General features: G+C 38.0%; 2 protein-coding genes across 2 annotated transcripts in view; both read right to left on the minus strand.

Moving 5' to 3' along the window:
* Positions 1-781: 781 nt before the first annotated feature.
* On the minus strand, positions 782-1,144 carry LOC129942164 (uncharacterized protein K02A2.6-like). Its single transcript, XM_056050987.1, has one exon. It carries the CDS (start codon positions 1,142-1,144, stop codon positions 782-784), a length of 363 nt encoding a protein of 120 aa, XP_055906962.1.
* A 2,260-nt stretch (positions 1,145-3,404) lies between these two features.
* The window catches only part of LOC129943373 (serine-rich adhesin for platelets), a 29,541-nt gene continuing 19,740 nt past the window's right edge, over positions 3,405-13,205 (minus strand). The window contains exons 2-3 of the mRNA XM_056052761.1: positions 11,645-11,806; positions 3,405-5,103 (exon numbers count right to left, since the gene is read on the minus strand). Of these exons, the coding sequence (XP_055908736.1) occupies positions 3,772-5,103; positions 11,645-11,806 (1,494 nt within the window). The 3' untranslated portion in view covers positions 3,405-3,771. The remainder of the gene's footprint in view (positions 5,104-11,644; positions 11,807-13,205) is intronic.

The following is a 13,205-nucleotide window of genomic DNA, read 5'->3' on the forward strand; positions in this document are numbered from 1 at the left end:
CATGTTTACTTGTAGGCTTGTATCTGACGCTATATTGATAACCAATCAAAAACAAAGCCCAGCGCTGCAATCTTTGAGATGTAAAGACAAGTAAATTTTTTTCAGGGTTAAATATTGAGACGAACGGCTTATGGTCCGTATACAAAATAAATTGTCGATCGTAAAGATACTGATTAAACTTCTGCACCCCGTATATGATATACAGGGCCTCCTTCTCTCTCTGACTGTACCGTTTTTGATGTATGTTCAAAGTCTTTGAAGCGTGTGCAATCGGCACTTCCGATCCATTGGGAAGCACATGAGAAATGACGGCTCCTATGCTAGGAGAGGACGCGTCCGTAGCCAGAATTATAGGCAAATTGTCACGAAAGTGAGATAGCCTCGTTGCGTCCACTAGTTGTGACCGCCACACAAACGCTGTATCATTCCTGCGGAGTATGTTTAAGGAGCACTGATTTGAGATAAGTTTTTAATAAATTTATTATAATTATTGACTTTCCCCATGAAAGCCTGTACATCTTTCACGTTAGTTGGACGTGGCAATTCTTTAATCGCGATAACCTTGGAATCTGAAGGTCGTATACCTGACTCACTAATGTTGTAGCCTAGACATACAATTTCTCACTGCAACAAAATACATTTTGCTGCTTGCAAACCAGACCATATGACTTAAGCCTTCCAAAAATTTCGCGTAAAGTGTCCAAGAGCTCATGAGTGGTTTCGGCTGCCACAATTATATCATCAATATATAGTTTCCACACTGGCAAACCCCCGCAATTACCTATTCAACTAATCTTTGGAATATTGCCGGAGCGCTAGCAACTCCAAATGGCAACCGCTGACACTGGTACAATCCCATGACTATGTTGACGACCATAAACTCCTTCGATTCATCATCAAGCTCAACCTGGAGGTAAGCGTTCGACAGATCAATTTTTGCAAAAAATTTGCCACCTCGCACCTTGTATAACATCTCTTCTATTCTTGGTATAAGCACATGTTCTACTTCTAACTGCGCATTTAAACCTTTGAAGTCCCCACAGATTCGTACTCGCCCGTCACTCTTTGGTACCACGACGACTCGTGCTGCCCAATTACTAAACTTAATTGGTTTCCAAATTCCTTCTGAAACAAGGCGCTCCATTTCCTGCTTAGATTTTAGTTCTAGATGGGCTTTAAAAGGTATGCAACGGCCTAATGATTTATCAAAAATGCTACTAAATTCATTACATAAATCATTTACATTAGTTTTTTTTAACGTGACGTTACTTACTTACTTAAGGTGGCGCTACAGTCCTCACCCGACAAACTTCTCCATCTAGCTCGGTCCCTGGCTAAGTCTACGTCGCTGTACAGCCCGTACAGTACCTACAGTTCGTCGTTCCATCTTCTCCTCCACTCCCCTTCGATGCATACGGAACCGTAGATCACACGGTCCATGCTTCTGGACCGTATAGCAGGACGGGGATGATAAGGGTCTTATATAGCAACACTTTGGTCCCTAGAGAGAGAGACTTTACCACTCAAGTCCTTGACTACCTAAAAGTAACGTCTGTCGATTGTGACGTTTTGACCAAAACGTCGGTGTTGTATGTGCTTTCTAGATGACAGCATGTACTTTGTTTCCAGGATCTGCCGTAATGTGAATATTTGATCAACGGTGGACTTTCCTGGTCTAAAACCACACTGATAAGGACCTATCAGGTTGTTGACGATGGGCTTTAGACGTTCACATATAACGGCAAAGAAGATTTTATAGGCGATGTTAAGTAGACTTATTCCTCTATAGTTGGTGCAGTTTAGAGGGTGTCCTTTTTTAAGGATCGGGCAAACAATACTGAGGTTCCATTCATCGGGCATGTTTTCTTCCGACCATATCTTACAGATAAGTTGGTGCATGCTCCTAACCAGATTATCCCCAGCTGCTTTAAAGAGTTCGGCATTCAAGCCATCTGCTCCAGCGGCTTTATTAGACTTTAACTTAGATATGGCAATCTTTACTTCGTCTAAGTCGGGAGGACAGGATTGTTGGATCTCGTCGTCTATATCGAATGGGTCATCCTGCCTGACAGCGGAATTCAGTTCTTCGTTGCCGTTATACAGTCTGCAGAAGTGGTCCTTCCATATCCTCAGCATTGACTGTGGTTCCACTATGATGTTTCCACTTTCGTCTTTGCAGCCTTCGGTTCTAGGTTTATGTACCTGTGAATTTCGTTTCACCTGTTCATAAAACTTTCGAACCTCATTAATGCTTTTATACCTCTCAACATCTTCGACCGCACAATTCTCATGCCCTCTCTTTTTCCTTCTGAGAAGTCGGCGTTCCTCTCGCCTCTTCTGCTCATAGAGCTCACGAGCAGCTCTCGTTCTTTTATGCAGCGCCACTTTGCGTGCCTGTTGTTTGGCTGCATTTGCCTGCCGACATTCCTCATCAAACCAGGGGTTCCTTGTTGGTGCCTGTTTGAAACCCAGCACATCAGAGGCGGCTTCTCTGATTGCATCTTGGCAATGTTGCCACTGGTTTTCGATACATTGTGTTGGCGGCAGAGAAGGATTTGGCGATCTCTGGCGATTGTAGCCGTTCGACGTTGTATCTTCTCCCAGCACCTCCCTGGTTTGCCTTGTGTCTGAAAATCCGAAGTGCTACCTTGGCTACAACGAGGTAGTGGTCCGAGTCGATGTTAGCTCCTCGGAAAGTTCGTACATCCATGATGCTGGAAGCGTGTCTGGCTTCGATCACAATATGGTCAATCTGGTTGACTTTAGATTGATCTGGAGAAGTCGAAGTTCCTTTGTGGATGTTGAGGTGTGGAAAACGCGTACTGGCTACCATGACGTTTCGCCCCGCAGCAAAATCTATGAGCCTGAAACCATTGTCGGAAGTGTTGTCGTGCAGGCTGTTCTTCCCGATGATTCCACCAAAGATGTCTTCCCTTCCTAGCTTGACGTTAGATATATTATATACTACCTCTTGCTTCATATTAAGCCAAAATGAGTCTAGCCCGTCTATGCCGAGAATATTATTAGCCGCTTTAACATCAGTCACAATGAAAGGTAGCACCATTTTAATCGAGTCGTATTCCACATCCGCCTCCTTTAAAGAACATAAACAATATTGTTAAGCAGTTCGCAAAAACTGGTGTATGTCTTAAGTGTTTGACAAAGATTTCTCTAGCGGGAAGACCTCTCAATGTCCGATCTGAAGGCGCTCAAATAAACTATTAATCCCTAGGTACAAATTATTATCACTTTTTAACCAACCTGTATAAAGTTCTTTTAAAAATAGAAAAAATTTCAATAAAAGTTTTATTTAAGTCATTTTTATTTATATAAACAGCTTATATCAAAAATATAAAAAGTCTTACTACTTATTTAAAGCTTATTGCATAATTATTTTGGTCCTTAGAGGAATATCGAATTAAATCGATTAAGTGATGTTTTGCATAGAAATTATAGCTTAAAAAATTGTCTTTTGAAGAAAACGTTTAAAACTAATTTAAAAAACTTGGAAGATTAAAAAATACGTGTAAATCTTTTACAATAGATATTATTCTTAAATTAAAACAAAAATTATATAATTTTTTCTTTTCTTTTGTTTGGGAAATGAATGATTGACAAATTTTTTAAATAATGTACAAACAAATAATTGGAAGACGAGCTTAAAGTTAATTGTTAATTTAGATGTGATTCTCCGTTTTATTCTCTTTTTTAAATTGCACATATTTGAATTGATAGTAATTTTGAAAATAGAAAACTTAATTTATTTTGATTTTAAATGAAACTATTTAAATAATCCATATCGAAGTTACTCTCTAAATCATGGTCAACGGCTTCGCTGCCACTATTGTTGGTATCAGTTGACAGATTTCCGCCATCCAGATGCTGTCCATCGGAATCACTATAATCGAATGTATCTGACAAAAGCTTTTTGACATATTCAAATGAGACGAATTCATTGCATTCGATTTCAACGTCCCCACTTTCAGCCTCACTGCCGCTACCACCACCGATGACGGTAAGGGCTGTTTCATGTTTGATCATTGCATTGCATCCTGCTAATGGTTGGTTGGGGTTGGGATTTGCCGAAGGACTTGCATCGTCGTCGTCGTCGACCATGTGAGATGACGAGAGGGGATGAAGCCTAACGAAACCGGAGGCGGCGGCGGACTGGCATCCATCAATCGAATTCTCGGTGCGAGTACTTTCGATTGTAACAATGCAATTAGACAGCTCATTAAAGTTCATTGAATTGCTATCAGCCGAAGCCGTGGGACTATTTAGAATGGTCATGCTGGAGTCCGAGGATATTGGTGGAGCATTTTCGTACCGATGATGGTGCTTCTCATGATGATTGTAAGTTGGGCGTAATTTAATGTTCTCGATCCCGAAGGATGACGGCGGCGGCAACGGGTAATGTTCACTAATGGCCGCCGCCGATGCACAAACAGTGCGGTTGCCATTGTCATTGCTGTTAAATGTGGGCTCCGTTTCGGTTTTGGTGGATCTTCCGGAAATGGCCATTGCCAAGGCGGACGATTTGTTATTCTTGCCCACGGCTGCTGATGTAGCAGTGGTGAATGCATCCTCGAACAGCAGGTAATCACTTTGGAAAAAATCATCGGATTCGTGTAACGTGTGCATCAGTGGGCCCGGTCCTGGTGCCGGTGCCGATCCCAGTCGATGGTGATGGTAATGGTGGTTCTGGTAGGCCGCTTGAGGCTGTTGCTGACGCAAGGTGCTCAGGTGCTGATTACTGGACGGCTTATTGTATTGAATGTTTGATGAAACCATTGAGGCGGTGAGGGAATTTGTGTTGTGCGCGGTTGTTGTTGGTGTTGTCACCACCAATTTCGTTTGGCCCATCATCAGTGATGACTCGGAATGGCGACGGATTTTCGACAATTGTTGCCGTGATGCAGACGACGACGACGATGTTGATGATGTCGATGTGGCTGATGTTGAATTATTTATAGACGAACTAGAGGATTTTCGCCGACCGTTGATGTTGCCATTGCGGATTGAGTGATTTTTTACATGTTTACGGAGACTCGATGGGTCTGTGTAACGTTTTGTACATCCGGCTATTTGGCAGGCATATGGTTTCTGTAAATACACAAACAAAGAGAGAAGACTAAATTAAAACAATAAAATTTGGGAAGATGAAGTTAACGTGTTTTTCAATTTAAAATATTTCACAAATTTTCAAAGTGATGTTAAGGTACAACCCTCAGCGTTTGGTAAATGTTCGGTGGAATTGGAAAAGATTAAAAATTATTAAAATTTATCGCAGGATTGATTTGGAAGACTTTTATAGCTCAAAGTCTTTAAGATTGGGAACTCACTGACAAAAAAGGCAAGACTAATGGACACAATTCCCTTATATAGTGATTTTTGAGCTATTATCTTTTTGCCAACACTGGTTTGAACAGCTGACGTGTTTTGTCAATCGTCACTCTTGTTTTGTTTCACTGTCAAACATCTTCAGTTTGGTCTATAATTTAACCATGATTCGTCTTACAAACGAACAACGCTCCGTTAAGAAAGTTCATCGCGCGCTTCTTTTCTTCTTTTACCGAAAAATTGTGTACGGCGACGAAGCTCATTTTTGTATGGGTACGTAAATAAGCAGAATGAACTTATTAAGAGGCGACTTCGGTGAACATTTTATTTGACGTTCGGAACCGGTCAATTAGCTGCCTGGATCGTTTGGAAGACAACATTGAAGCATTAATTCGTGAGATACCAACCGAAATGTTGGAAAGAGTATGCCAAAATTGGACTTTAGTGCAAGCTATAAGAGTTCTGACCAACCATGCTATGTTTAAATCCAGTGAGAATGTTAGAAAAATAGAAGAGGATTTAGTTTTGAATATGAAAACGGGGAGAGAATAAAGTCATCTACACTACATGTCCATCTACATACATTGTTAAATAAAAGTCGGTTGATTGGTTATCTTCGGGGTGTTCCGTCCGAGTTGTCATTGTTGATGGTTTAAGGGTTGGTGGCACGCTTATCCACGTCAGTGCTTATTTGTCATGCCAGAGGTCCTGGGTTTAATCCCTGCATGTGCCATCTAAAGCTGGGGGCCATGCCTCTTTGGAGGAATTGATACATTTTTCAAGAGTAATTCTTGTCATGAAAAGTGCTTTCCCAAATTAGCCATTCGGGTTTGGCTCAAAACTGTAGGTCTCCTCCATCCTTGACAACAGTACTCGTGAACAGAATGGTTGAAAGTTGTAAGTCACTACGCCCCGGTTCTTAAATAACTGTTGCGCCACCTAATTTATTTATTTATTAATGTCCATTACGATGAGGTACCAGGGCTCTGGCAGTCACTGTTGGATTGTCATCCTTCTTATAATTTGGTTAGCCAAAATTAGAAGGTAGTTATCCAGTGTAATCATTCTCGTTCAGAAAAGATATCGAAGACAAGACAAGACCAGTGCCAGTTCTCAGTATTTTCTTTTCGAAGGATCAAACTTAAGCAGATCGTGGAAATAAACTCCCAGGCACTGGAAGGTCCTCTTCGCCAACAGTGACGATCCGTCTGGGAGTTACAATTTTGAGTTTCTGCAGTTTTTCGCTCTTTGGGATTCTTTGCAGACGACAGTTGACGGGCTTCTTAAGCAAATGAGTTCCGACTTAGGATAGAATTGTTTAAGGTGGGAAAGCCACTGGATATTTTAATAGAACGTTGTGCATACAAATATTGATAAAACAACGAGGCGGCTTTCAACTAATGTAAATGTTTCAGTTTTGTTTATAGTTTTTTTTAGCCGTTATTTTGATTCTGTCCAAAAGACTTAAATACTTGAACGTGGTAATTCTATAAAAGTTAATCCGTATTTGTATTTTGAATAAGAGAGATTTTAAAATACAAATCACTTTCTCCAAACAAAAGAACGGTTAAGCTTTCTGATTCGAAAGCCGGTCATTAAATCAGCGACAGATGGAAATTTGCTTATTCAACTTGTAATCAAGGTTTCAGTTATAGCAACATTCTCGCTATATCTTACCAGATGTTGTTTTTAACGTCTTTTGGCGATTTTTGAAGCAAGGCGTTTACGTTTTCATAATACCCGTACGAAAATTTGAATGTCTTTCCAGAGATCTTCGAATTCATCCCAGCTTGTATCTCGTAAAGTTTTTTCACAGGTACTGTCTGTTGTGAAAAATTCATAAATCCTCCATGAGGACTTCTTATCAAGAAAAGTGCTTTCTCGACCTAGCAGATCGGTTACATAACTCGCACATAAAAGTAGTTACAGGCAAGTTGTAAGCTCTCTGGTTCTCTACGAGCTTTTGCGCCATTTAATTTATTTAGAGGACTAGCGCTTAGATTGCCAACTTACCAACTAAAGTTTACCTTCAAACTAAAACACAATCCGGCAAGTATCGTAATATAAAAGCATCTACGGTACCATATCTGACTTCCTATGATATTATTTCAGTTAGAGGTTTTTGTTCGAGTCTATGAGAATAGTGTACTGTTGAATACTCAAAACTTATATTTCATCATAAAATTTTCAACAGAATCCATTAAAATTGCTTCAAATCTCTTCCCTTCTTTTTATAAATTCTGTGAAGGTTCCAAGTTTTTCTTTTTATTTCAACCACAATTTACAAATGAATTTCAAAATATTCATCCATCCTTTACCTTTACCGAAAATAATTCCAATTTCAACATGAATTTCCTAGAACTGCACAAAATCTAAATTATTATAGTTTTTGTGGAAGGTTATGGAGGAGGATAAACTTCTTTAAAAACTAATTTCAATTCGAAAAATATTTCTACATTCCATGTTATTTTTTAAACGAAAATATTGTCATCACACTCTTGTCAAAACGTACCGTAAATTTTTTATGTATATTAATCTAAAAACTCCCATCCTTTTAAGTTTGAAATGTTATTGTTTTGCGGTTTGTATAAATCTGAATTTGTTCAATCAGAAACCTATATTTTTATACCTGTGCAGATTTTTTAATGAAAGGCTTATAATTTTTGTATGAGGGCCATTTTTTTGTGGCAATTTTTTTTCCGGTCCTAGGGTTTAAATTTTTAAAAATGACAAAAAGGGTTTTGCTTAGAATATTAATATTTAGCTCAAGGATACTTTAAAAGTTTTCCGAGTTATAGCAGCATGAACTTTACAAAAAAAATTAAAAGCTTAAGTGGCGCGTACTGCCTCGTTTGTAAGAATCTTGACTCTAAATTTCGTCCTTATATCAGGTTCTTAAAAAATGCCAAAAACAACCAAAAACGAGATTTTCTCTTACCATAAAATTATATGTAATGATCTTGAAAAGTGCAGATAATTAAAATCTTACTCTTTTTTGAAAATTCTTCTTAAACATTTCACTTTACTTGATTCTATCTGAAGTTTTGGGCAAAGCTTGAATAAAATACTTTCATAGTCTTAAAAATACATTTGGAGTTAATTATTATTAGTGCCGTTTCCGAATCCAACTAAAGCTTGATTCTTTGCTTAAGTTGTAAAAATACCTGTTTTCATCGTTATTTTTATATTTATAAATATACATACTAGCTGACCCCTTCAACCGTTGCTGTGGCTAACGTTTTTTATCATTGTTGTAAAGTATTTAAGTGGAACGGTTGGAGAACATCAGACATGGACACTAACATCCTTTTTTACATTGATTTTGAGTTCCTGAACATTGCAATGATAGGGAAAGGTATGGAATTCTACATTCGCGTAGTACGGCTAAAAAATAAATCTTTGTAGCTAATTGTACGGCAGAAGTTGGACTCAGGGGTAAACTGATGGGCATTCCTTGAAGAGCGGGTATAAAAGTTAAATGTTCAGTAAAAAAACCGTAAAAGGGTAAGTGAGATAAGCGAGTTGACGATATTAATGTCACCAAACATTTAAAAAGCCAGTACCCCCGTGGCATGATGGTAAGTGCGTTGGCCTGTCATGCAAGGGGTCTTGAGTTCAATCCCTGCCTGTGCCACCTTAATTTAAAAAAAAAAAAATTTTCGCGGGTACTGCCTCTTGCGAGGAATTCCTTCAAGAGTAATTATTGTCATGAAAAAGTGCTTTCTCAAATAAGCTTTTCGGATTCGATCTAAAATTGTAGGTCCCTTCCATTCCTGACAACTGTTCTCGCACACAGGAATGGTTGAGAGTTGTAAGTCACTAGGCCCTGGTTCCCAACAGACTGTTGCGCCACCCAATTTATTTTTATTTTATGATGCAAGTGCCACTAATAGATAGTGGCAAAGAGAGTATATCTCACTTTAACGATACAAGACAGCAGTGGGTTTTCGAAGCATTAAATTCCACAAGGTTTTTTTATTCGCCATTGTACAATGCTGTGTAGGTCGGAATTTAATGATTTAATCATATTTTTCCGTTGCAGTTTCACAATTAGAAGACGAGAGTTGTGAGTCTTGAAACGAATTTGAAAAGCTAAGAGTACTATCGTGAGCGAAACAATGTATTGGATTAGATGTAGCAGACAGGAGATCATTTATAAAAATGAGGAAAAAGATCGGAGACAAAACGAAGCTCTGGGGCACTCCAGCATTTATTTTATTGGTTTTAGATTTGAATCCGTCCAATACAACTTAATATGAACGGTTCGAACGAAAATTTCTAATCCAACGAATAAGAGATTCGTCAATACCAAAAGCACGCATTTTCGATAAGAGAGCAAGATGCCAAACTTTGTCAAATGTCTTTGAAATATCAAATCCAATAATCTTACTTTCTCCAAAACGATGTAAAGATTGTTCCACTGTTCGGTGAGAACCATGAGATCAATAGTGGACCTTTTGCTACGAAAGCCGTATTGCCGGTCATTAAGAAGCTTGTGTTCCTCAAGATATTTTTTAAGCTGATAATTATTTAGCGGGGGAAGAAGTTTCGCCTTTTTTTTGAAAATTTGAGATTTGCTGAACAAATGCAGTTTTCCAACTACCCGGAAGGAGCCCAGAAGAATAGGATAGATGGAAAAGCTTACGCAGTGGTTTTGCTAGCGTAGAAGAACAGCTCTTCAAAATAACAGCTGGAGTACCATTCGGACCAGCTGTTTAATAAATGTTGAGATCTTTAAAAACTCTATCCTCAGTTTGAGTGCGAAAAAAATTGGTCCCATAGAATAATTTCAAAAACTTGATATAATAGAACTGTGTATATAGTGTAGGCAACAGATTCTTTACAAGAACAAACCCTTTTTGTTGAAAACCGTTTTATTATAAATGATGGAGAAATGGATTATAGATTTAAAAAACCATCAAATATTTTATTCAAAAAGGTACTTCATAAATTAAATCATAAAAATAAAATGGCCTCAGCCTCAAAAACCTTTTTATGTGATTTTTCTAATTTTAAAAGGAAATATCTTTAAAACTCGACCTGATACGTTAATTCTAAAGTCGGATTTGAATGGAGGCCATTAAAACCCATTAAAAAAGTACAATTTTATTGACAAGAAGAAAACCTTGCTGCCTAGTGTTATCAAAGCTTACGTGCATTTTATATGGGTATCTTGAAAGTGCCGAATTCAAATACTTAATATTAATGTTTATGGTTGAAATTTGCGGCATATTATTTTGTTGTGGTTTTCAACACATTTTTGACAAAGGTGAGCAAAAAAAAAGGTTGTCAAACAAAAAACACCAATACGTACATTCGTATCAATGTTAACATCACCATCTATCTACCTGCTTCAAAAAATTAGTTTTGAAAATATTTTTCAATTTTTTTTGAAACAAGAACCAATATCCGCTTCGCATTATTATTTTTTAAAAATAAAAATCAAAGTCCTCTCGAAAGCCGGAACACAGAAGTGACAGCACAAAAACCGAAAAAAACGACGGCGCCCAAGTCCATTCTTTTATTCGGCTTGAATATTTTGTCTTCCTGTGTTATTTTTATTTTTGTAGTTTTATTCATGAAACAATTTTATGTTGCGTGAAATGAAAACGAGAGCCATTGCCATCATTTTCGCTCGTCTTGTGTTTTTTTTCTGTTTCATTGTTTCGTGTTTGAGCATAAAAACGTACTCATCCCGTTCGCTAAATTACCCCCTCCCCCCTTTGGAACTCCATTCTCCAGCTCCAGCTCCATTCGGATGCTCCTGACTGATTTATTGCGGTGAACATGTGGCTAAAGTGTCACATTTTGCTTGGAAAATGTGTACCAAATTGCACACGCACTCATTCCCTTGTTTTCGTTTTCGTCCTCATCGTCATCAACATCATGAGTCGCAATCGCCACCGAAGCGTTTATACCTCGCGCCACTTGAAACAATCGGACAGCTGCTAGGAGCTGCTACTGCTGCTGGTTCTGGTGCTACACTATGAGACACGCTGGACACATAGAATATTCAAGTGCACAACATGTGTGACTGTGACTCTGAGCCTCTGTGCACAGTGCAGGCAAAGAGATACAGTACATTCCTTGATGTACTTGGCATCTTCAATTTTCGAATTCATTTAGGATGAACTTCAAGGATAATTACGCCACACTCATCTCGAATGATGTGCAACAAGATAAAGTACCTTAACTTCACTTAGAAAATATACGAGTACTACATAAATATGTACAGATACATTACAGTACACATTTATAGCAAGAGTATCTATCTATCTATCTGCGAGTTGAGAGGAGCACTTACCGTATCGTAATGGGTCCTTTGATGTTTCGCCCGATCCGAGCTGTTACTAAATGCCTTCAAGCAGCCCTTATACTGACATCCATATGGTCTTTCGCCAGTATGAGATCGTTGGTGAATTTTCAAGTTTTCTAAACGTGAAAAAGCCTTATTGCAACCAGAGAACTGAAAGGAAAAGGAAACAAAATTTTAAAAAATGTTTAAAAATTAAATTGCTTTTAAAATGAGTTCCATATCCAACTTCATTACGAATTGCGAAGATGAAAACGAAAGAAAAATAAAAATAAATTATTTTGATAATAATATTGGTGCAATTCAGAAAAAGAGTGTTTTAATTATGTGTACTCTATAAATGATTACATAAATGTACATTTTTAACTTTTTAAAAACACTTTTTGTTTCAAAACGAGGATACCTTTGAGGAAGCCATTTAAAAAAGACACAAGAAATATCTTTCATGTTCATAAAGTGCATTTTTTATTCGTTCTTTTACGACTGATAATTAAAATGTGATTTTTAATGTTCGAAATCACTGATATTCAAACCAATGTGTACACGTAAAATAGTTCATAGATTGAATTCATTTAGAAATTAGATATTTCAAAAAGGTAAACTTTATAATGTGGTTATTAGCTAAGGTTAGGTTATGTTAGCTTAAAGTGGCTGTCCGTTATGGAGTAAGGCACACTTAGGCCAGTTTAATGGCGCATTTTGATAACACATGAATCTTGAGGCTTTCTTCTAAGCTCAATAAAACCAATTTGATCCTCTTATGAAACGTGAAAGACTGCTTTTGTTAATATGATTGACATCGTTAAGGAAGAATTCTATTAAGTAAAGTAATTCATGCGTTTTTGAGCTAGAGCAGATTCTACAAAAGTCATTTGAGGATACGCCTAGCCACGTGGCGTGCTTTCCTATTCAACAGTGCCCGGTAGTGACACCGATTATGGAGCTAATTTTCGATCTGCTTAGAGATAGTGAGTACCTTGAGAGCTTTAAATCTAGAGTAGGGCAGATGTTTCTTGTGTCCTGATAGGTGGTGACGTTATTCCACCTGATGCTTGCCTTCTTCATAGCGTCTTGTATTAGCTTTTTTATTGAGCGATTGATATGATAACGTGGTAGAATGGGTAAAACTGTTACATTTTTGGCAAGTTCATCTACCTTAGAATTTCCTGGAATGTCTCTATGGCCCGGCCGTCATGCACTCAGCAAAGGTAAACATTAAACTGTTAAGCCGACACTTATGGACTTTTATAGAGTTTGAAGAGAGAGAATCCAGAGCGGCCTGACTATCTGAGAAAATACGGATATAAGATTTTGACATCACGTTTTCTTTAAACCAGGACAAGACTTCTTTGATCAGTACAATGATTAGTGGTGTATAAAAGTGGACTGACGCGTCTTCCAGGAATTCCCTATCCTCCCCGAATGATCTTGAAGGTATAAAAATCTGAAGGTGCTTTGGAATTGATTCTAAATACATAAGAAAAACGGATTGGCATATGTTGTTGTTAATCCACTGTGACGAAGCTTTTGGGCGAATAGCAGAGCGTGGAGC

Source organism: Eupeodes corollae, chromosome 1 (assembly GCF_945859685.1).
Source record: "Eupeodes corollae chromosome 1, idEupCoro1.1, whole genome shotgun sequence".
Lineage (NCBI taxonomy): Eukaryota > Metazoa > Arthropoda > Insecta > Diptera > Syrphidae > Eupeodes > Eupeodes corollae.